Source organism: Heliangelus exortis, chromosome 4 (genome assembly GCF_036169615.1).
Source record: "Heliangelus exortis chromosome 4, bHelExo1.hap1, whole genome shotgun sequence".
Lineage (NCBI taxonomy): Eukaryota > Metazoa > Chordata > Aves > Apodiformes > Trochilidae > Heliangelus > Heliangelus exortis.
Window position 1 is genome coordinate 28,056,539 of NC_092425.1, and position 22,553 is coordinate 28,079,091.

Consider the following 22,553-nt stretch of genomic DNA (forward strand, 5'->3'; position numbering starts at 1 on the left):
CAACCCCTCCTGGCTGTGAGTGGAACAGAGGGATAGGAAGTGGGGGCTGTGGTCAGTCCATAAGAGTTCCTCTTGTTTGCTTTTTCCTCTTCACACTTTCCCCCGTTTCATTGTTGGGTCCCTGGAAGGGGTGCAGTCCTTTCAGAACAGCTCCCATGCGAGTCCTCTCTGTGGGCCGCAGTCCCTCAGGCTGAGCCTTCTCCAGCATGGATTCTCCACGGGCTGCAGTTCCATCAGGGCAGATCAAACAGCTCCACCATGGAGTCTTCCACAGGCTGCACAGTGATCTCCTGCTCCACCAGAGTCTCTACCCTGGACTGCAGGGGAATCTCTGTTATGGTGCCTGGAGCATGACCTTCCCTCCTTCTTCTCTCACCTTGTTGTTCACAGGATTATTTTTCACCCTTCTTTCTTCCTCACTTTTACTCCTCTGTGCAGCATTTTGTCCTTTTTAAAATATGCTTTCCCTGAGATGCTGCAATGGTGGCTGTGAGGCTCGGCTCTGCCCTGTGGTGGGTCCATTGGTTCCAGCTGGAACGAGCTGTGACCAGACAGGGACAGCTCTGTCCTCTGCTCAGAGTCCACTCTGCAACCTCCCAGTTGCCACTTGGACTTGGTACTGAGGAAGATGGGAAAATCAGGCAAGATTTGTTGTGCATCATCCTCTCACTAAAATATTTTAGAGGAATCAAATGCTAGGGAAATAAAGTGAGAGAAATTATATCTAAATTTTACTCTAATTATGAGAAGTTAATTATATGCATGAGAGATGAAGCAGATTCTGGAGGCTAGGTCCCAGTTCCTGGCATGTATTGAAATGTGTCAGAAATAAGTTACTTATTAGGGCACTTTTCCTGAGTTAAGGAGAACACAACTGAACTGCAGTATCAAATGTTGAGTACTAAGTGGGTTGTACATGGGAAATCTGTAGCTGGAGAGAAGACAAAAAAAATATGTTTTTCTGTTTTAATTGAAATGAAAAATGTACTAAGATGCCATAGTAAATTAAAAGAAGTATTAAAAATTTTGAAGACAGTACTGCATTTTGGAAAGAGGTTTCACTGAAAAGACCAGATGATAGGTGGAATGTTGTGCTTCTTTGATCTGGAGCAGAAGTCCATGGCAAACTGGATATTCAATAGCAATGGGACAGAGGAGGTGAAAAAAGCATGCTGTAGCTTCAATATGTCTCACACGTGAGATTGTGAAATTAAGCAGAGTCACAAGATCCATTTAAGGTCAGGAGAACATGGCAACTTGGCACTGGAAAAATATATAATTTGATGAAGATCATTTCCATATTGAGAAGTCTGCAAACTGCTGCTGTAGGCAAGTTAGTCAAATTTCTGAGTTAGAGAGGATAAGTTTGATTTAGTTTTGCTCTGTTTAGTGGGATTCGTAGAAGTTTTCAGGACATTTTAGGATTCCGGTTGAGTTTTCATTCTGCACTGCTAGAGTTTTTGCTATGAAGGATACAGGTTAATGTTGCCATTTTTCCTTGGGCTTGCCAGTAAATTTTTAGACTGCAACTGTGCAATGTAGTACTGTGAGTGCATTAAGATAAGTTCTGTAATGAAGGGAGTGGTGATTGGTGCTGCAGATTGAAGAGTTTCATTTTCCATAAGCTGTTTAAAGATGGTCTGTAGAAGTTGCTGATTGGAAAGGTTATTTTATGATTGAAGTATCAGGAAACTTGACCTGGGAAATCAGGATGCAAAACTTTCTTCTTCAAGCAGTCCCATATACCATGTTACATTTTGCACACCCGAGACAGGCTTGTTTTGCAGATCTGCTACAACAATTCTAGTAAAAATATACCCTTGCTAGGCTCTACACCAGTTCACAGTAGTTGTAACTGAAGGCATAATTTAATTGCATTACGTTAAAAAAGGCTAATGCCAGGAGGAAGGATCCCAGATCTTTTATAGTACAGGTTAGAATATGGATGCATTCAGAATGCAGAGTTACACCAAATTTATTAAGCCATTTTTAAAGATGTTCTTTCATTTCTCATTAGACAGGAACTGACTCTGATGGTGCAATTCAAATATTCCTTCCCTTTCAAAGTGCTTTGGGACAGTGATGATACATTCTGCAAAAGCACTGCTTCAGCTCCTCTTAGCAAGCTCTGAGCTTACCCATTGTTTCCAGCCACTGCCCTTCTTCTGCTATTCTGCTAGAACAAATGTTTTTCCTGTCAAAAAGCTATTCAACTCAATGATCTGATCCAGGTGACAGTTAATTTTCTCCCTCTTTTCTTTCCTCCACCCTGTGCCCACAAAAAATTTAGAAGTGTGGCAGGAGAGGAGAGAAAAGGCTGTTTTTTATCCATGTCCGGGGCTGGTTCATTGCATGGCCTCAAAAATATCCAGAGGCAACAACTACTTTGGGTTGGGTAAGGAATCATGACCTTAACAATACAGGGATTGTTAAATGTCTTAAAAGTAAAGTTATTAATCAAGCTTAAGCTGCAGTTCCAGTTGCATTTCTTTGGGACTGCCATAAGCATTGCTTTTTGGGAAATGAATGTGGGTGGTTGTTTCCAGTGCTTAGTCCTCAAGTCCAGTTCCCTATGTGCAGACACAGTCCATAGATAATGCTGTGAACATTCTGGGAACAATCTGGGAACAATCTGAAGAGGGGAGAGGGAAGGGGAAAGTGTGTTGTTTAAATTAGTTTCAGCAGCATGGAATGTGAAACTGTAGACTTGCATTGCAATTGCTAGAGTAGAAGGAAGCTCTTTTATACCAGTTCAGTCCATCTGGCAATATCTGGTGGTAAACAGAAAACTTAATTTAGATGAATGCTAGAAATGACCCATATAATTAGGAACCATACTGCTCTGATCAACAGTTGTTTCACAAGTTTTTATTTCCATTCACTGCTCTTTTTTTAATTATTTTCAGCCCTCTAGGTATTGGCAAAACTAGTTTGTGTGCCTTGTGTTCCCCATAATTAGTGAATCTTTACTGGAGAAAACCAAGTAGGCTGAGGCTTTATGTGTATTCTGAATCTACTTCTCTGATCTGTTTCCTGCTTGGTTTGGAACATGTTTAGTATGTTACTCCATCAGTCAGATGAGCATTCTGGCATTGCAGGGTCATATTATTTATAAAACACACTTAGCCTTACATATGGAGCAGGATTCAGAAATTTTGGTAGATTATTTATGAATTTTGAGGTTTAATGCATTCTTTTCTTATATTTATGACTGCCATATAATTATTCATGTTTTCTGATTATTTAAAAAATAATTACTAAGGTGAAACAACCATGCTCTGGAAGTATGATCAACATGTTACTGGAAGCAGGACCAACTTAGGCATTTGTCTGGACCTTGAGATATTCCCTGCAAAGCAGTAAGGGGATGTCTGCCAGCTGCTGGGTGAGAGGCTGTGGGCTTGCATGGAGAGGACTGGGGCATCTCTGCTCTCAGCTCTGGGCAGTGTTGCTCCTCAGCTTATGAGTTCTCTGCAGGGCTAAATGTCTATGAGCTTTTCTCAATTCATCAGAGAAAGTTTTTGAGACTCTGGCATTTGGTACTGCTGCACTGAGAAGCTAAGGTGTATGTAACACTTAAAGCAATTTCTATTACAGTGAAATCATGGTTTTTTGACTTAGAGGTGTGCAGGGTATGGGACATACCTGCTGCACTGCAGTTTACTTGCAAGGTGAATGATGGAATGACAGATGGAAGAAATTCACTGAGGACCTGTGTTAAATAGACAAGGTTCTAACCCAGGCACCTGCTTTCCAGATGAGTGTTACAGGATATGAATGTGTCTGGGATTAATACTGAATTGATGTTGTTTTACAGGAATGCAAGATTCATTGAACTGATGATGGATCATGGTTCTGTTGCAAGGGCAGTCCCTCTTTCCATCTCTCTTTGTTTTAAAAGTTCTTGTATAATTGCTATAAAATTCCATCTTCTTGGCCATGAATGGTCAATTCAGTGCTGTATTTTCCAGCCACTGAGAAGTGCTAAAAGATTAGATAGCTCTAAGGAACTGTAACCCTACTCTGTCAGGAAAAAATGGAGGGTGATTTTACATTTTTATAGCAGGTCAAGATATTGTGCCAAAGTCTCAATGTGAGTAGTCATTAAAGAGATGGCATCTTTTAAAAGAAAACTTTGTGGTTCTGAAGTGAATTTCCTCCCTCCATCTTTTTTTCCTCTTTCCCCTGGAAAGCTATTTTAATATCACCAGATTTTGGTCTCATGGCCTAAAAAATAGATTTGACATTCATCTCGGTGGTATTTTTCAGAAATACCTATAAAATGTCAGGGCAGAAGTTGCACTGAAAGTAATTGGCATGTGGTACTTATATAGTCACTTTGGGGAAATCCACTCTGCAGTTTTGAAAATTCTCAGTTAGGAGGCATAAGGCTTTTTTGCTGATCTCCCAGCATTTACTTTTAATTCTGAATGGAAAATCTGTCCCTTTTAATTACATGGAAAAATGTGATTCCTGTGATTAGTCCTGGTATTGTGGAAGTGAGAGGAGATTGTAGCAGAAGATGAATGTATACTGCTAAGATTTTCTTGTCATCAGTAGGGGGTGGAGGGGGAATCTTACGTGGACTTGTGGACATAGTTTTCTTGAATAGAATGAGGGAGCAGATTTGCTATTGTTTCAGTGGGGCAATATTAAATTCTTTATTTTTTGTCAAAATTTTTGAAAAGGGAGAAAATAAAAGGGGAGCTTTGAGTACACTCACCAGGCACTGATAAAAAGGATTCTTCTTTTTTTTTTTTTTTTTACCATGTCGAGATAAAATTTAAAACCAACCCATCTTTTTTTTTTTCTGCCCCTTCAAATAAATTGCAACTCAAAAAAGCTCTAATGAAATTTTTCTTCATTGTGCTTTGCTTTCCCTACTCTTATGTGAGGCTGTATTTGTCCACAGATATGAGAATTTGTCAATAGTACATTTCGACAGTGAAGACTGTGCTTAGACTGAAAGCTTACAAAGCTGCATCTTAGAGCTGCATCTTGTGTGCTTTATATTCCCAAATTTTATCAAATTGGCAGACTAAGTACCAATAACCCACACAATCCTTCGAAGAAATCAGACCCAAAATGTTTTATTATGGAAATGATCCACCCAGTTTGGGCCTTTGCTCAGATAATAATGGGGGTGCCAGAGCTTGAATAGGCTCAAGAGTCATAAAATTTATTTGGTTGGAAACAACCTTTAACATGATCAAATCCAACCATTAACCCAACACTGCCACATCCACCACTAAACCATGTCCTTAAGCACCACATCTACACAACTTTTAAATATCTCTAAGGAGGTAGGGGACTCAACCAACTTTCCTAGGCAGCCTGTTCCAGTGCTTGACAAACCTTTCAGTGCTAAAATTTTTTATTATCTAACCCTCCCCAAGTTTTTCCTGTTCAGAAGGCTAGAGTTGGAATGGTCATTTAGCACGAGGTTGATTTGTGTACAGCACTATTAGTGCCCAAGTCTGGTCTTGAGAATTGACTGAGCTCCCTGATTATTGTACAATGTGGGTATGCTCTAAGTGTGAAAAAAATGCGTCCAGAGCATGACTGGATGACCTAGAAAGGCCTTCATTGAAGTAGGGAGCTGTCATAAATATTAGATTTCAATAGTTCGTAATGAAAATTCTGAATTTGGGGTATGGCTTGTGAAGCTCACTCTTAGAGCTTCATGTAGCACGTTACCCATGCACTGCTGACAGCTCACTCACTGCCCCTGGTGAGAAATGTTGCTCTGCTGGGCTGGGAGTGGAACAGCAGTTTAGGACAAGATAGGTGTTCAGCCTGTAAAATCAGATAATTCTGTGTTGGTAGGATAGAGAAGAAAGACTGTGGTGGTTAATCCATCATCTTGGGAAAAACAGGCAAGCAAGTTGATGATTTTGTCAGGAAAGCCAGCTGCAAAATGAAATGGTAGACAAAAGAGAAACTTCATGAAAACACCACAACAGCTTCAGAATACAATAGCCTTAATTTTTTTGTATGACTTCCATTCTTCATTTCAGTGAAACTTGGCTGTACCCAGACTATTCTGATGGTGTGTTCATCCAACCTGTGTCAGAAAGAAAGCTGTGTTTTTTCTAGTCAAGATTTGTAGAGGGTCAGAGGATTGTGAAAATTAGAGTTTATTTGGGTTTCCCAACTCAGCTACCAAGCTTCTCTAGATTTCTTTTTTCCTCAGATAATTTTTTTTTACAGCATTATGATAATATAATAGAATGACATCTTAGTTGTGAGGTAAAGGGGTTGGTTAAGTAATATGTGTTCTGACTAGTCCATTCAATATATGATTTGAACCAACTGTTAGCTGGTGATACTTTTGTTCTAAATATATTGTTTTGATTTCGCAGGTGCCTGCATAAATATCACCAACAGCCAGTGCCAAATGCTGCCATATAACTACACCACTGTAACTTCAGTTTTTTCCATTGTCAAAAGTATTGAAATGGAAAAGTTCCTGAAGTTCTTCAGTTATCTCAATCGTCTCAGCTGCTATCAACACATCATGCTGTTTGGCTGTAGTCTTGCTCTTCCTGAATGCATCAGTGACGGTGATGACAGGTATTTGGGAATGAAAATCAGTCAGTGACTAGAGCCAATTGTGGTAAAATAATTTGTATAATCAGACAAGGGTAGATCCAAACTAAGCCTATGACCTTCTCACTGCAACCCCCTGTCTGCCAAAGCTATTCGCAACATTTCTTCCATGATAAACCTGCTGCAATAGAGTTCTCTCAGGAATAATACTTCCAGTGTATGAAAAAAAACCCTGTAATATTAAGGCAGCCAGATTATTTTCTTCAGAAAAAGCTGTCCAAAATTCTTGTAACTCATTTCTCCAGTCTGGATAAGTCTAAATGGAATGCTTTCTAACAACATAAATGCATTGGATAGTTATAGTATTGGCATAGAATGTGGTAGCTGTAGTTAAATTGAACAGGTTTTTTTAGTCTTTTCCTTCAGAAAAGTTAATGTATTAAATGATTTTTTATGGTATTAGATTAGCTAGATGTATTCAGAGTGACATAAACTGTTCTGGAAGCTTAAAAAGCATGTCTCAATTTCTGCATTTACATAATTACACAGCAGTAGCATCATGTGCATGCATGCTTTTCATTGAGTTTGATTCAAAGAAGGAATAGTGAGCTTAACAGTGCAAAAATAACATAAAAAAGAAAAAAAAGAGTATCTGCACAACCTGTGATGTTTCTGGACAGGGAAAGAGAGACTGTAGAATTCTCTCTCCTACTTTTCATTTCTCATTTTTTTCCAATTTCTCCACTGTGAAATTCAGTGGAAGAGAACATGCCAACTGAGCAAGTGATTCTGTTAACAGAACCAAGAAACCAAAAGCTGGGAAGTTTAGAAGGGATAGGATGCTTATGAAAAATCTTCATGAATTTAGATAAGCTGACCTAAAGTATAATTGCCAGTGAAAGGTACAGTCCCACTCCAGACAAACCATGCTGCCATCTCCATTGCACCTGAGTGACCTGGGCTGACCTGGGCTGGCTAATTAATTAAGCTCACTAAACTGCCAAAAACTCAAATCAGAAAAAAGTGTACAGGTGATTATATGGGTAAGAGTAGGGTAGAGGTAAGGCAGCATGGGTAACAGTGGAACAAAACTGACCATCAGACTGGCTGAGCTGTTTAGTCCAAGTACACCTGTGTGCCTATCAAAAATTATTTTGAATTAACCCTGTTATTTCAGTGCTCTGTTAATTATATCTCCCCGGCTCAAATTCACTATGACAATTGTTCCAATTAAGGAATCAGATAGCATACAGTTTTAAGCTACATACTGTTTCTGGAAGTCATGGAACAAAATAAGAAAAGTAGGTTCAGGTAATAAAATTGAAATGTTCATTAACAGGAGAGATCCTCTCTTTGTTGCTTTACTTGTTCTGCCTTGTTTGGACTTTGACTTTCACAAGCCTTTTGAGAATAAGTGCTGTGTGTCAAAAGTGAAAAGCTCATAAATCAATCATCAATCAGTCATGAAAGGGTAAGATTTTTACTTTTCCTTTTCCATTTTTTTCTTGAAGACATCTTGCAGGGCTTACAACATGACTTGCTAATTTTAAAAAACCCCAGAAGTTAGGCTGAAGTGTGGAACATGTTTAGTTTGGGTCTAGTTTTGGGTGGTAACCAAAATACTTTGATGTTCCAGAGTCAGGGTTTTGGTTTTTGGGTTGTTTTTTTTTGTTTGTTTGTTTGTTTTTTTGTTTTTTTTTTTTTTGCCACAGCATTGACCTTCTGCCATTAATTTATAATGTCAAAGCTGGAACTGAATTTCCATGTCCTGGTTTATGTTCCGGAGGTCACAATCCCTCCTTCTATTCTTATTTTAAAATATTTTTTGTTTAAATTTTTATGGCCCCTGGAGGCTGATTGTGAAGAAACTCCAGTATGAGACTGTAAATGATGCAGGATGATGTTAGAATCTGATTTCACTTTACATAATTATGTCTGCTGTGTATGTAATGGATGACTCTGAAAGTGTAGGCTGAGTGGCAAGTACAGGAAGAATTGTAAGGGTAGACAGAGTGCTGGTTTGTTAAACCTAGTTTGCTAAACCTGGGTTGTCCTAATTTAACTTCCACTTCTTAAATAGAGTTGTTGTTTTTTTTTTTTTTTTGGCAAGAGTGATTTTTGTGATTACTATTTTTCTTACAGCATTCCGTTATTGCAGACAAACAGATGTATAGCAAAGCCAAGAATAATGATTTTAAAGAGCATTATATCTGCATAAAGTAGTTATCTAATACTTTTTCTTCCCCTTCAACCTATCCCTTCCTTCTCCCTTCCCTGTAATTCCTCTTGGTGATATCTGGAGAAAGCTCTTGGTATGAAAAGCTCTTGGTATAGTAAGAAGGAATTTACTTTGTATTGAGTGCAGATAGGTAAGAGGGAGAGGCCTGTTTTAGGTATGTTGAATAGGGGAATCTGGGAGTTAGAAACATACTGAAGCAGAAGCAGAAGACCCACTGTGGAAAGACTGTGTTGATGATAAATAGGAATATATCCATATGCAGTAGCCCTGTTTCGGCAGTGTGGTTGTTTTTTTACATAGAGTATCACAAAACATACACTAGTATGGAGAACAGCTGCTGCTGACATTGTCACTAGTGCCTCCAATCCATTACAGCTGTTTAATTCTAATTGGCAGAGCAGCTCTGATCATAATTTTTTCATGTATCAGTATTTCTTCAGTTTACAGTGAAATTGTTTCAATTCTGTGCAAAGCATAATTTGTCATATGCTGCTTGTACAGTAGAGAAGGAACGAAACTCATGATGCTCAGATGTCTTTCCATATCTTGGGAGAGAGTCTGTTCTGGCAGCTGCAGTCACGGGAGCAATACTGACAAGAGTTCCTTACATGAAGCAACACGAAGGAAATTTAAAAACACTAATCTTGAGCATCCAGGGCATTGTCATTGTGTAGCTATGCTCTGATATTTAAACTTGTCTGTTTCACGTTTCTCTTTCGTGTGTTTCTATGTACTGTATTAAACAACAGCTGAAGGAAATTAAGTTTCTAGCAGGGCGCATCTTCAGTGTTTGTGTTACACACAGTGTTGTTAGGTACTGGGATTTCTGAGTACCACTGCAATACTGTTGCTCTTAAAAATTGTTCATCTGTATCTTAGTGCAATGAAAATCATGTGTGGCATTTAAAATACCTTAATTTAGAATGATGTATATAATTCCAGCAACTGGATGTGCAATCAACTCAGTTAAATCAAATTTAATTTGAGCTCTGCCCAGAAAATAGTATTAGGGCAATGCAAATGAAAAAGCATAATCTGCTGTCACCTTGCATTTCTATCTCTGTTTACTCAGTATGTTTTTTTTTTTTTTTTTCATGACAGACTTCTTTGAAATAAAGTTGTGAACTGGTTTGTTTTCAGTTGGGGCTTAAAGAGTCCATCTGAGACGGTTTTTTATGTTGGAGGCTGTACAAATATTCACTGAGGGGCAGACTCCTGCCTCTGAAAGTTTATAGCCCAGATGAATGAAGCAAGTAAAGAGAAAGTAATACTGTCACATTCATAGTAGCTGGTTTTTTGTTGTTTTTTTTTTTCTCTCTCTCAGGTTCATTCTAAATGAAGGGAAAATGTCTTTGATTGTCAGGCTCTTTCTCACAAAGGAGTTTGTCATGTCAATGTCTGCATATAACACATATTTTTTGTTGTGCTCTGATATCAATGCTACACATAACAGTAGCCAGATAAAGACTTGTAGAAAAAAAAACTGGTCAGAATAGGGCTACATGGTGTGTTGAGTGTGGGGGAATTAATTAATGAAAAGTAGGCTAGTAGGAAAAAGGTACTGAGAAGATGTGAACAGTGTGTGCTATACCCTTGAATAGCTCCTCTGTTATGACTCATAACAGTATCATAACAGTAACTGATTTTTAAAATTATTTTTGTGTTAATCATTACCTTCATCTTTTTTTTTTTTTTTTTTTTTTTTGATAGTTTATAAACAGAAAAAAAAATGTTGAATCTTCATTATGGACATAAATAAGAATAAGATGTTAGGTCCAAAAAAATTCAGAAATGAGTGGTGTCTTTTATGATAAGCCAACATCAATACAAAAGAAATTTGGGATGAGTTACAAGGAACTTCATAGAGTAAGGGATTTGTCTGTCATGTTTTCTGTAACCCATGGATGAGATCAGTGCAGTGGCTGCTTCCCTTTCCTGCTTTGGTGAACTGCATTATAAGCTTATTCATGGTTTTTGTTTCTCCCACTTGTAGTGAAATTAAATTTTTTTGTGTGTGTGATTTTTTTTTTTTTTTTTAAATCACAGTGCACATTTAGATTTTTAAAAATAACAAGACACTATATAAAAACAATTTCTAGAGGTAATTGAAGCTTTTGTAGTGTTCAGGAGAAAAAGAGTTGACTGAGTCACATAGATTTTGTTTACATAGCTAATGAGATTTTTTTTTTAAGACTTTGAAGAAGCTATCAGCATACATTTAAGCTGGTATCTATTATGCGAAGTCCATAGTGGGTGTAATTGTGTATGACTGATGTATGAATCTATATGAGTTTGGATAGGCAATCCTCCACTGGCATGTTTTAGTCTTGCTTTAATCTACCTAATTTTGATACCAAAAGCCTGTAAATTTGCCAAGGCAAAGTCCCAGCTGCTAGGAACTCCGGGTAAGCTGTGTGATAGGCAGTCAGTGACATGGCTGCTATGTTCTGTTTTTATAACATGCTTCTGTGGAAATGCCAAATTATAGCTGGACAGACAACTTTGCCATTGTGCAGCTCTTAAATGTTAAATTTTACACATTCATGAGGTTACACTTTGGGAGTCCTCTTTGAAGTAAGTACTGAAAACTTTTTTCTCCTACCTGCACTGCCTTATGTTCTTGCCATGACCCAAGCATATGGGGTGGAAGCTGCTTTCAGATGCTTATGAAATGGCTACCAGTTGTTTCCTGAGTTTGCAGTCTGGCTTTTCACACTCTGTGGGAGTTGCTTCTTCCTTTTACTACAGTTTCTTTTTGATGGTGTGGTGTCTAATTAGATGAAGCAAGTTAACACAACTCAAACATGATACTTTGGGTGGAGTTTTGGCAATGATTCTTTGTCAGGGAGATCCATGTATTATTCTATTAATCAGCCCTGAAACAGAAGATTATAAATGTCAAACTTTCAGTCGTGAATAAAGCAGAGGTGGTAGTCACTGGGTGAAGTGCTTTATATCTAGAATGTTTGAAATCACTTTTTTTGTTTTAAATATTGTCATGTCTTGGCTTCGAGCTCTTGGAAATCCAATAGATTGACTATGTTGAAGAAAACACATTGCTGTAAAATCTGTCTTTGAATACATAGTTTTTAAAGCTAGTTGTTTGTGTAAGCACAATTGTGACTTGAACCACACAGCCTTGGAGATACAGTTAATGAAAAACATACATAGTTAAATCCTGTCAAAATTGAATACAAAAATTAGAGAGGAAGACAGTGTGATAAAGTTGTGAATGCTTGCCTACACTAGTACTGTGCTCTATCAGCCACTGTTATTATGTGGTTTTGTCTTTCATTCTTTATTTAATGCGTTCTTCTAAGGAAATTGAGGTAATTGCTACTGTATAGCAGAAAAACTGAGGAACACCAGGCTATCTGGTAATTGAGAAAGCTCAGAGCAGCAGAACACATGAATATGTTTTTCTTTTATTTCATCCTTCATACCAGTCAGTATGCCTTCCAATAGCTGTGATTTCACTTACAGTAATTGCATGGTCTAACTCTTTCAGAAGTAAAATATTGAGGATAGAGTTGCTAGTGGCAGAGTTAGCACACCCTTTCTGCTCAAAGTAATTACTCAGTTTCAGCCCCAGTCTGCCCTTAAGTTGATAATACACTAATTGAAGGTGAAACAGAACTGGTTATAACAGCAACAAAGTGAAATGGTTGACAGGTGTAATGCACAGGGTAAGGTTTCAAAGGAGCAAAAATCCTTGCTTAAGATATCTGTAAAAGAGCACTAAATAATTGCTGTGCCCTTCTGGAAATACCTGTGTACAACAACTGATGTCACATGCAGAGTCATGATTAAAACCATATTTCAGTAAACGTGCTGAACATACCTGAATACTTTTCCTAAATAAAAGGACAGTGAATCAATTCAGAGATAGATCAAACAGAAAACTAAGTAAGTAATAAATGGATACACATGGGCAAAGAAAATCTACAGTGTCAATTGAGAAACTGCCAGAGTATTTGGACAGAGAAAGGAATTCGAAGAAAACAAATCCTGACTCCTGCCCTGAGGAAAGAATTGTCCAAGAAACAAGATTTTATTTCTGCTGTTCTGTGACTAGAACATGTTCTATAAGAGATACAAAGAAACATTAAGAACCATCTTGTTTGCATCTAACTTCAAAGAAAGGCATGCTCACATATTTCTAAAAGATGGGTGTTGACCTAAAATGTATTAATGAGAAGATTACACTTTGCTTTGTCCCTCAAAACTCAGACCTTGAAGTCAGCATGTAATTCTTATACCCTCAGGACTCATTGCTACTTAGCCCCAAGCTGAGACAATATTAAGGTGACAAATATAAAGTTTGTTTTTGCAAAGAGTGCTAGGAAAAGCATAGGTGATGGTGGGGCATTGGCCAAAAGTCTGATATTTGAAGCTGACTGACATGCTTTCTTAGAGGACCATTTCTCCAGGTGTGTATAAATAAAAGAAAAAAAATGGATTGTTTATGAAAAAGCATTTCTGTAATCATCAAAAGTTCCTAGTATCTTCCAGTATTTAATCAATAGAACTTGAAATTTGGCAAGAATGTTGCTCTAAGAAGTGGTCAGTTCTTTGTCATGACTGTTGGAAGCTAGAAAGATAAGGGAAGTAGAAGAGAAAATCTGTTTACTTCATATTCTGTTTACTTCAGTTTATAAAGTTTATGTATCTATGGATATACTTTAAAGAAGTTAATCCCCAAAATTTTGTCTTGCACATCTCTGACAAGTCATAATCTCTGTAAGCTTCTCTGTCCGTGTCATGGCTCAGCTAATATGGGTGGGCCTAAGAAAAACTCTCCGTGTCACTGGCCCTCCCAGTAGGTAATGGTGGCACTGGAGGTGGGTACAGACCCTTACATAAAAGGTCCTGAAGTCCCATCTCTGATGGCAAGTTAGTATGCAGTCATGTGCCAGTAGATGGCAGATGCAGTGTAGGGGAAGGAAAAAAACAGGGACAAAATACAGGGGAAGTGAGACAGACAAATTAGGTACTTGAAAGAATATTTTTCCTTCCATTCAGAGAACTGTGCTTTACAGTCCTACCCGCCACAAATTGAGGCTATTTATAAATACTGGTATTTCCAGTTTGGAAAGATGACAAGGATCGTCAAGGAAGGTATTGCTTAAGAAATGAATTAAAAAATTAAAATTATAAAAGTGTCTCCATTTAGTTTTTACCTGGGACTAAACTGTAGCAGTTGCTATGTCACCCAATGTTCCCTACCCAGCCAGACAGGAAATCAGGGAAAAAAAGAGAAAAGCCCTATGGGTGGAAAGGAGAACAGATTTACTGATTTAAAAAATTAATACAAATACAAAGCTAAAGTATAGCATCTTGTACTCAGGAGGAGCAGCAGGAACCCAAGACAGAAAAATCTCAGGAAGAGGAACTCTGCACCCTAAGCAGACTCCTGTGAGACACATCTGTGCCTCAGCTTGGGGCCACTGGCCTGACTGAAACTACTGGGCAACTTGGGGCTGCTAATTGCCTTCCCTCCATGGCTGGCCTGTGATTCTGTTTTCTTGAAACCAGGACAAAAATAACATAAAGCTGTAGTAAATGGCATCCTACATTGGCCAGAATGATGGCTGTGGCCCAATGGCTGTGAAGCCAGCTTTTGTCATAGCCAGCAGCATCAAACTTGCAGACAGTGTTTCATGCTCTCCACTAATAGAATCTACTGACCATGAAAACTTCAGAATCATAAAAGAATCTTCTTTCAAAGTGTGGATGGGTTTTTTTGTTTTTTGTTTTTTTTTTGGAAGATATGTATTAGGCTATAGTTAAAATCTTAGAGGTCTTTTCCAACTGTGACAATTCTGAAAAAGGCTATCAGGTGGAAGAAAATTTTTGAGAACAGTCTGGTCATGGGAATTTCTCTTTTGGAAATGTATTTCCCATTGCTACTCAGAGGAATTAAGAGAAGGGGAGGCAGAAAGGAAATCAGGAGGATTATCTATTTCCTAAATGTATACTTTACTAATTGATTGCCTCCAGCTCTGTTGTAATATTTTTCTGTGTGTATTATCTATTATGAGTTGTGGTTTCTGGTTTCTATGTTGGTATGTTAAGTAGGGATCATAGGATAGCCTCCTACACATATAATACAGTTTTACTTATAGATACTGATCATTCACGTAATTGAAATGCTTGATTATAATAAATCACAACATGAACATTTTGTTAGTGTTTGTTTGGCAATTTATTATATCTGCTAGAAAAACACACTTTTTTGTAATATGAGATTTATTTCACCCAATAAATTGCAACAATTGTAGGACATGAGGTTCTAGTAAAACCTTGCATTTTCACAAACACTGTGGGAGTATCAACACTGATATTTTCCCATCAGACTTGTTCACCAGGGCAAAAAAACAGGAAGGTATACAGGAGGGGCCATTTTATCCTACTATAGCAAAACCCTTATAGTAAATATGAGTATACTGTCTTGTGCAGAAGTTAAAAGACCAAGAAGGTTTTTGGATTGAGGAGTGCTTAAAGATTCTCTGAGAATTCATATATTTTCAGCTCATGTTTTGCCTCTTCTAGTGCCCAGCTTATTAACAAATAACTTTTAAACCATCTGCAGTTAATGAGAACTAATGACAATTCAGTGAGTGAGACATTAACCTTTCATAAGTTTGTCTTTGCTGTGAGAAGTTATTATCCCCTTTCTGGAAACCATAGTGCTAAGCACCACTCTACTCACAGGCTTGCAGAACAGGCAAGTTAGAATCACAGGATCATGCAGGTGGGAAGGGACCTCTGGAGCTCTTCTAGTTCATCCCCTTGCTCAGATCGTGGTAAATTTTAAAGATGGATGAGGTTGGTCAGGGTCATTTCTGTTTAGTTTTGTTATCCCTAAGGATGGAAGTTCTATAATATCTCTGAAGAACATGTACTATACCACCAAGGTAGACTTTAAGTTGATATAATATGGAAGTGCTGGTGAAATAATCAGTCTCACTTAATTTCCCAGCTTGTTTTCCTACAGCTCAGCAGTTCCCTTTCCACGGTCTGACAGGAGTTCAGCTCCGTGACATATTGGATCGAGAAACTGTTCTGAATTAAACTGGGAGTGACTGATTTGATTCATTGTGTAGCAGCATGAAGTTGTGTCATGCTGGCACAAGAAGCGAAAGAAGAGAGGGTGGGGAAGGGTTCAGAAGGGGTAGGACAGCTTCTTGCTTTCAGTGACATCTGTTCCTGCTGGCTTAAATTGTTCATGAAGTAACTTTAATGTGAGGAAGCAGCAAGATAATGGATTAAGAATTGCTACTTGACAGAGAGGAGCCTAGAGTGTAAATGAGTGATAGGTGTGTCTGGGATTCTTTAGGATTCCTGACAAGATGCGGCTCAAGAGTTTCTAACTTTTGCCTGATTCTTGAGGTCCTCCTTTTGACAGCTCTCTGGAGTGCACAGGAAAGCATGAGGTCTAGAAAGCTGTGTTAAATTAGGGTATCTATGAGATTGATCTGTCTTTTAAACCTAATGATATCTTTGGTTTTGTTCCAAGTTCCACTTTCACTGAAATTTTCATTTCTATCCTCTGTCTGACCAGCCTTCAGAATTCTGTGTGAGCTTTTTGCTAAGTAAGGTACTCTTGGCTTTCAGTGGTCTGTTCTAAGACTTTTGCAAGTGTAACTCTTTAGATGTATTTTTTTTGTGTGTTGTCAGCAGGTATGGCAACTACTAAAGAATAGTTAATTGGACTCGTAATTTTTAAAAGAAAAAAATAGAAAGTGTCTGTATGAACCCACAGAATGGATTCCATTCCATTTTTTTCATATTGTTTGAGATTTTTGTGTTGCTTTAGCCTATAAACAGGTTGCATGCTTTTCTATGCTGCAGGCAATCCACTTATTATCTCCATCTTCTTCATCTCACTGCATAAACCAGACTTTTTTTCAAACTCTTGGAAACCCTCCTTGGAAAGGGCATTCTTGTCATGGCTCATCTGAAATAGCTGATCTGGTGACAACAGATCAAATATTCATGAGTGTGTGAGTAAAACTGTTTTTCTTCACTAGCTGTAAATCCTTCTACACAGTGGGTAGATGAGTGGGAATCTGACAGCAATTCAGCCAATTAATAATAGACCTTTATCTCCTGTAAACAGCTGGAGCCATTCTTCAATGCCCTTGAGTTGCTGCTGCCTTTTGCCAGGATCACCTCTGTGGCCTTTTTTATCCTTTAAGATGTTAGATGTTTCTCAGAGTGTGGATCCTGTGTAGTCCTTTTCCAGATGAATGATGCATCTTTGTACTTACACACAGGAGCCTGCTTCAAGAAAAAAGTGCAAGTGTTTGAGCTAAAAACAAGATGGGAAGTCAGAAGCATATGTGCAGCTAGCTCTGCATTTCTAAATAGCTTTCAAGACAAAGTTGGAGACTGAATAATGAAAACTGAATACATTGTTTTCTTGATTATATGAAACTGAAACCTTAAACAGGCCATTTATTTACAAACCCACAAATTGAAAAGTAATACTGTGATTTTCATTGAGCTTGCCTCATGTAGCTCTCTAATCAGTGGCTCTGAATATGCTGCTCTGCATGTTGGAGTAGTGTGAGGGGGTACCAAGAAAACTGTAATGCTGAGTGTGGGTGTTGGTTCTACTGTAGAAGTTTAATTCTGTGACATTTATACTCTGTGGAAGTCTTTATTGTTAAAAATTCACCAGAAGTATTAGTGAAAATTAGAACTAACAATGGCTTGTGTGTCAACTTGTCACTTCAACTTGTGTGATTAAAGGACTGTAGAAACACAAGGGATAATCTCAATTTTCTTCTTCCCATAATTTTTTCATATTCCCTCTTTTTTTTTCCCGTTTGTTTCCCCCCCCAGCAGTCTCTCACAATTGTAATACCCACTCCTTTTTTCTGCCTCAGACATCAGATCTATGATAATTCTTAGCCTGTGCTCCCATGAATGGAACAGTGGATTACCCTGCAGTGCTCAATAGCAAGTCACTGGTATGATTAACAGTTGTTCTGGTAGCCATGCCAGCGTGAGCTTGTTCTTAAACACTTTGGGCTGAAAAAAATGATCCAGTGAAATACCCTACAGTTGTTTTTACTTCACTTAATACCTGAATACCACTTTTTGGGTGGCCACAGAAACAATTATCGTGAGCAACTGAACTGATGGATTTGGGGAAGGACAGTAATAAAGACCAGCAGTAGCTGAAAATGTTCATCCCTCTGCCTTCCACCAGGTTGCCTGCTGAACCTCAAACATGACCTTTAGCCAGATCTGGTACGGTCAACAGTTGTGTGTTCTAAGAGTGTTCTTTCTGCTGTATTTTCAGCTCTGGAATACCAATTTCTGGAATACCAACCTGTTGCAAGTACTTCACCCTCTATCACTTTAATCTGTAGAATTGCAGTAATGAATTTCTTGGTAAGGCATGGCCCTGGCAGTACTTTTACCAGTTGAGATACTGATGTGAGGACACGAAGAAGTGCCATAGAAAATAATGAGCACTAGACGTATTGTAGAATTTCCTGGGTTGCATGGCGAGTCTCTACAGGATATGCATTTAATTTAATGCCTATGTGAGCTTTAGTAGTTTTTACCTCTCCCTCTCTTGACAGCTGGTTCCTGCTTTGCCTATATCCCCTTGGAGGTGCAGGTTTAGTTGTCCTTGTCAGATGAAAAAAAAGATTACTTTTTGGGTGGGGCACATCAGGGTGCTTTTCAGTTGAAACAGTTACTTGACCTGGCTTACAGTACAACCTGCAAGCAGATGTTGCTGCAAAACTGAAAGCAGCACAGAAACAGATACAGACATTTGGGAACAAACACTGCACATGCTGCTTCTGCTTCCAGAAAAGACAAAACAAGAACCATGTGCTCAGTGGTTGCTGAGTTTGAGAGAGGGACCCTTGAGCTGCCTTGAATAATTGTTCCTTAGAAAATCTGTTCAATTCTGCAGCAAGAGGAAATTAGTTGCCTAGAGGAGCTTCTCTCTCCTTACTTCTTGTAGCATACTTTGATAAGCACTTAACTGACTTAGAGAGTCTACTGATGAGCCCTGTGCATGGTAATGTGATTGCAGAGAAGCCTGTACTACAGAACGAGTAATTTCTGAAAATTTGTATAAAAATGTAAAACATCTTTAAGTGAGTGACAAAGATTTAGATCCATGTGTGATTATAATCAGGCAGTTTGAATACCATTTTCAGTTAACTCTAGGCGATTGACATGAAGAGGAAGTCAGATCATTTGCTCTCAGGCAGCGTGTAGCCTCTTTGGAAGCTTAAAATAAGTAGCATAATGGTTTCAGAGCATATACTGTATTGTATATATCTTCTTCAATGAATATTTGATATAAAACTCCTGATAAACATCTTCTCTGAACTTACTTATGCAAATTAAAACTCCTTATTTATTCTCTTTGTCCTTGATATAGTTTTTATAAACTGTAAAGAACATTTTTGTTTCTTCCGATGCCATATGATTCTTGATGTTCATAATTCTATGCAGCTGAAATAACTGAAGTATGAACTCTTAGGTGTGGGGGAACCAACAGAGTTAAAAATATTTCACATATCTGTTCTTTGAGCAAACTTCATCTTTAGCAAGAGTTTTTTCCATGAAAATCCTGAAGATAATATGGCATAACCTGCTTCTGTGCCTGCCACTGGCGCCAAGCAAATTATGGTAAGATGATTGCTGTAGACATGCCAGTTTATTTTTAAAATGATTGGTCTCTCAGTAGCTGTAAATAAGACTAATCATGATGGAGGCTTTTAATTATCTTTTCATCCTTCAGTAGATTAAGTGATATGTCCATATTAAACTTGATTATTATCCAGAAATATTTGATTTATGGAGCACATGTGACTGAACATTGAAACTGCGCCAAATATTGCAGTAATTGCTGGATAATCTTATGTCTTCTGGTTTGTCAGAGCCTCTCTAGAGACTGCAAATTCTGCTTGGCTTATTTAATCACTATGCAGTTGTCTTTTAGAAGCAAAATTATTATTGTGCTGTGTATATATCTGTGGTGGGTTGACCCTGGCTTGATGCCAGGTATCCACCGAAAATGCTCTGTCACTTCCCTCATCCGGACAGGAGAGAGAAAATATAATGAAAGACTTGTGGGTTGAGGTAAGGACAGGGAGACATCAGTCACCAGTTACCATCATAGGCAAAACAGACTTGATTTGGGCAAATTAGTTTAATTTTTTACTGATCAAGACAGAGGAGGATAATGAGAAAATAAAAACTAATTCTTAAGACACGTTTCCCTAACCCTCCCTTCTGCCCAGCCTTAACTTTACTACTGAGTTCTCTACCACCTGACCCTGAGCAGCACAGGGGGATGGAGAATGGGGGTTGTGGACATTTCATCACATTTTGTCTCTGCTGCTCCTTCCTCCTCAGGGGGAGGACTCCTCACACTCTTCCCCTCCTCCAGCTGGGGAGGAGGAGGGAAGACAGGAGACAGTGATCATTACTGCAGAGATCTTGCCGTACCCTTTCTTCCTGTCCATATCACATAGGTTCTGTGAAAACCAGAAGAGTGTCTGCTTCTTTCCAGGCAACAAATGAGCTGCCAACTAGAAAGCTGCCAGAGATCATTTTAGAGGTCAAAGTCCTTGCCTTGTTTCAGAGATAAGTTCAGTCCTGCAGCATGTAAAGTACATTGTGTAGAATTCCTTAGATCACCTGGAGTATATATATATAAAGATACTGTTTTGAAACAGTGGTTCCAGCTAGAGTATGCAATGAACTCGATAACAACCCATGCTCCTCTTGCCAGATACCAAGCTAAGGCTAATACTGACTTCAGAATACTTGTGCAAGTGAATATTTTCTTTACACCAATTCCTTCTTGTCACCATTGGTAGCTGGGCAGCTCTGGCAGCTTTCTCTTCCTTGCTTATGGAGTTTGCTGCTGTAACACTGCTGCTAATACAACTATGCTTTTCTCTGTTACTCTAAAAAAAACCACCAAGAGAACTGTTGGGTACTGTAGACTTGTACAGCTCAGGGAACTTCCTTGTGTCTGAACACGAAGTTCTACCCCCTTTTTTTTTTCCAGTGGGCAGGTACAAACAGGAGTCAGACACAAAAAGAAAGGTGATACAATCAAACTGGTGCCCTAGGGAAAGGACCTTTTCTGTGGTGTTTTGGTTATGAATGAAGCAAAACTGCATTTGCTAAAGCCCCACAGATTCTGCCATAACTTATATATAAGCTGCAAAAGCATGTTGAAAATGTAATCAATGTAAGGGTACAGAAGAAAAGGTGTGGTATGGAGAATCGAAGCGTGGTCTCAGTGTGAAGACCCAGAGTGAGGTAAAGGTTGGCAATGATCCTCAAGATGCAAAACTGAGTGACAGATTGACTTGTTTCTGGAAATAAGAAATTGTTCGTTCCCTCTCAAACACTAAGAAAATAGCGTATCCTTACAGTAAAGAATATGGTAAGGATTCAGAGTTTATTTTTTGCAATAGATTATTTATTTCAAATATGACATTTTTTGTTAATGAGTAGGCTTTCCAGAATATACCTTAAGTAAAATGATTTTTAGAAGTGCCTGTGTTATGTGTATTGTGCATTTATATGTATTTATTTCTGAAACTGCTGTCTCTTCTCACTAGTAACTAGCAGTAGGATAAGGATAAGAAGAAATGGCTTCAAGTTGCACCATGGGATGTTTAGGTTTGATGTTAGGAAAAACTTACTTGCAGGAAGGGTTATTAAGCACTGGAATGAATGGTCTGCTGAGGGGGTCACTGCCCCTGAATGTGTTTGAAAATCTTATAGATATGGTGCTCAGGGACATGGTTTAGCAGTGGGCTGGCAGAGCTAGGTGAATAGAGTTAGATGGAAGGTTGGACTGGATGATCATACAGATCTTAGAGATCTGTACCTGAATGATTCTATGATTCCTTTTTTCTATTTGTAGTCAGATTTTCTGCTGTGTTAATGCAGTTTTGGCCACTTATCAGGCCAGTCTTTAGCCAAACTGTTTTTTCTGGAGGGTTGGGGGTTGGGGGTTGGTGCTGAGTTCTCAGTGAAAGACTCATTCAATAGGACTAACTTTGTTTAGGCCTACTTGCTGATCATCTGCCTGGATCAAAGTTCAATTAGTTCAAATAGGAAGAGTGTGTTCATCATACTGTTCTGAAATGGATTTGAGCTGAAATTTAGCCTGAAAGCGAGAGCTGATGTCACCTTCAATAAATAAGGAAGATTTGGCACATTTTTGGCACCTCTGTAGAATGTAAAATTATTCAGAAGTCTTAATTATTATTTTTTTCTCTTTTTAAAACAGTCTACTAGAGTAATAATCCTTTGTATTTTTGTTCTCTGTCTCTTTTCTCCAGTCAAGGCATCTTGCCCTGTGGGACATTTTGTGAGGCAGCAAAAGAAGGCTGTGAACCAGTCCTGGGTATGGTAAATGCTTCTTGGCCAGAATTTCTGAAGTGCTCTCAATTCAAAAACAAACCTGAAAATGACTCCACTGCAAGGATATGCTTCTCTCCACACCAAGAAAAAGGAAAGCAGTGTATGTTTTCATTCTTAACTGTTACACTATGTTCATTAGTTCCTGTTTAATAATATATTTTTTATTGGGTAGGAAGAGCTCTGGGATGAAATTACAATTTCTTGCTCTGTTATGTTCCTTCACATTACTCTGACAAAGTCTGGTTGTCTTTTGCTGTGCTTTACGTGTTGAGACTAAATTATTTTCAGATGTGTATTGATTTGAGGCTTTTTTGGAATAAAATTCTCCTTTTAG

At 38.4% G+C, this 22,553-nt stretch overlaps 1 protein-coding gene across 2 annotated transcripts in view; it reads left to right on the forward strand.

Moving 5' to 3' along the window:
• Positions 1-22,553, forward strand: part of CORIN (corin, serine peptidase) — a 116,511-nt gene that overhangs the window by 41,591 nt on the left and 52,367 nt on the right. For both annotated transcript variants that reach the window (XM_071743614.1, XM_071743615.1), the window contains exons 4-5: positions 6,363-6,573; positions 22,138-22,319. In XM_071743614.1, coding sequence (XP_071599715.1) covers positions 6,363-6,573; positions 22,138-22,319 — 393 coding nt within the window. The remainder of the gene's footprint in view (positions 1-6,362; positions 6,574-22,137; positions 22,320-22,553) is intronic.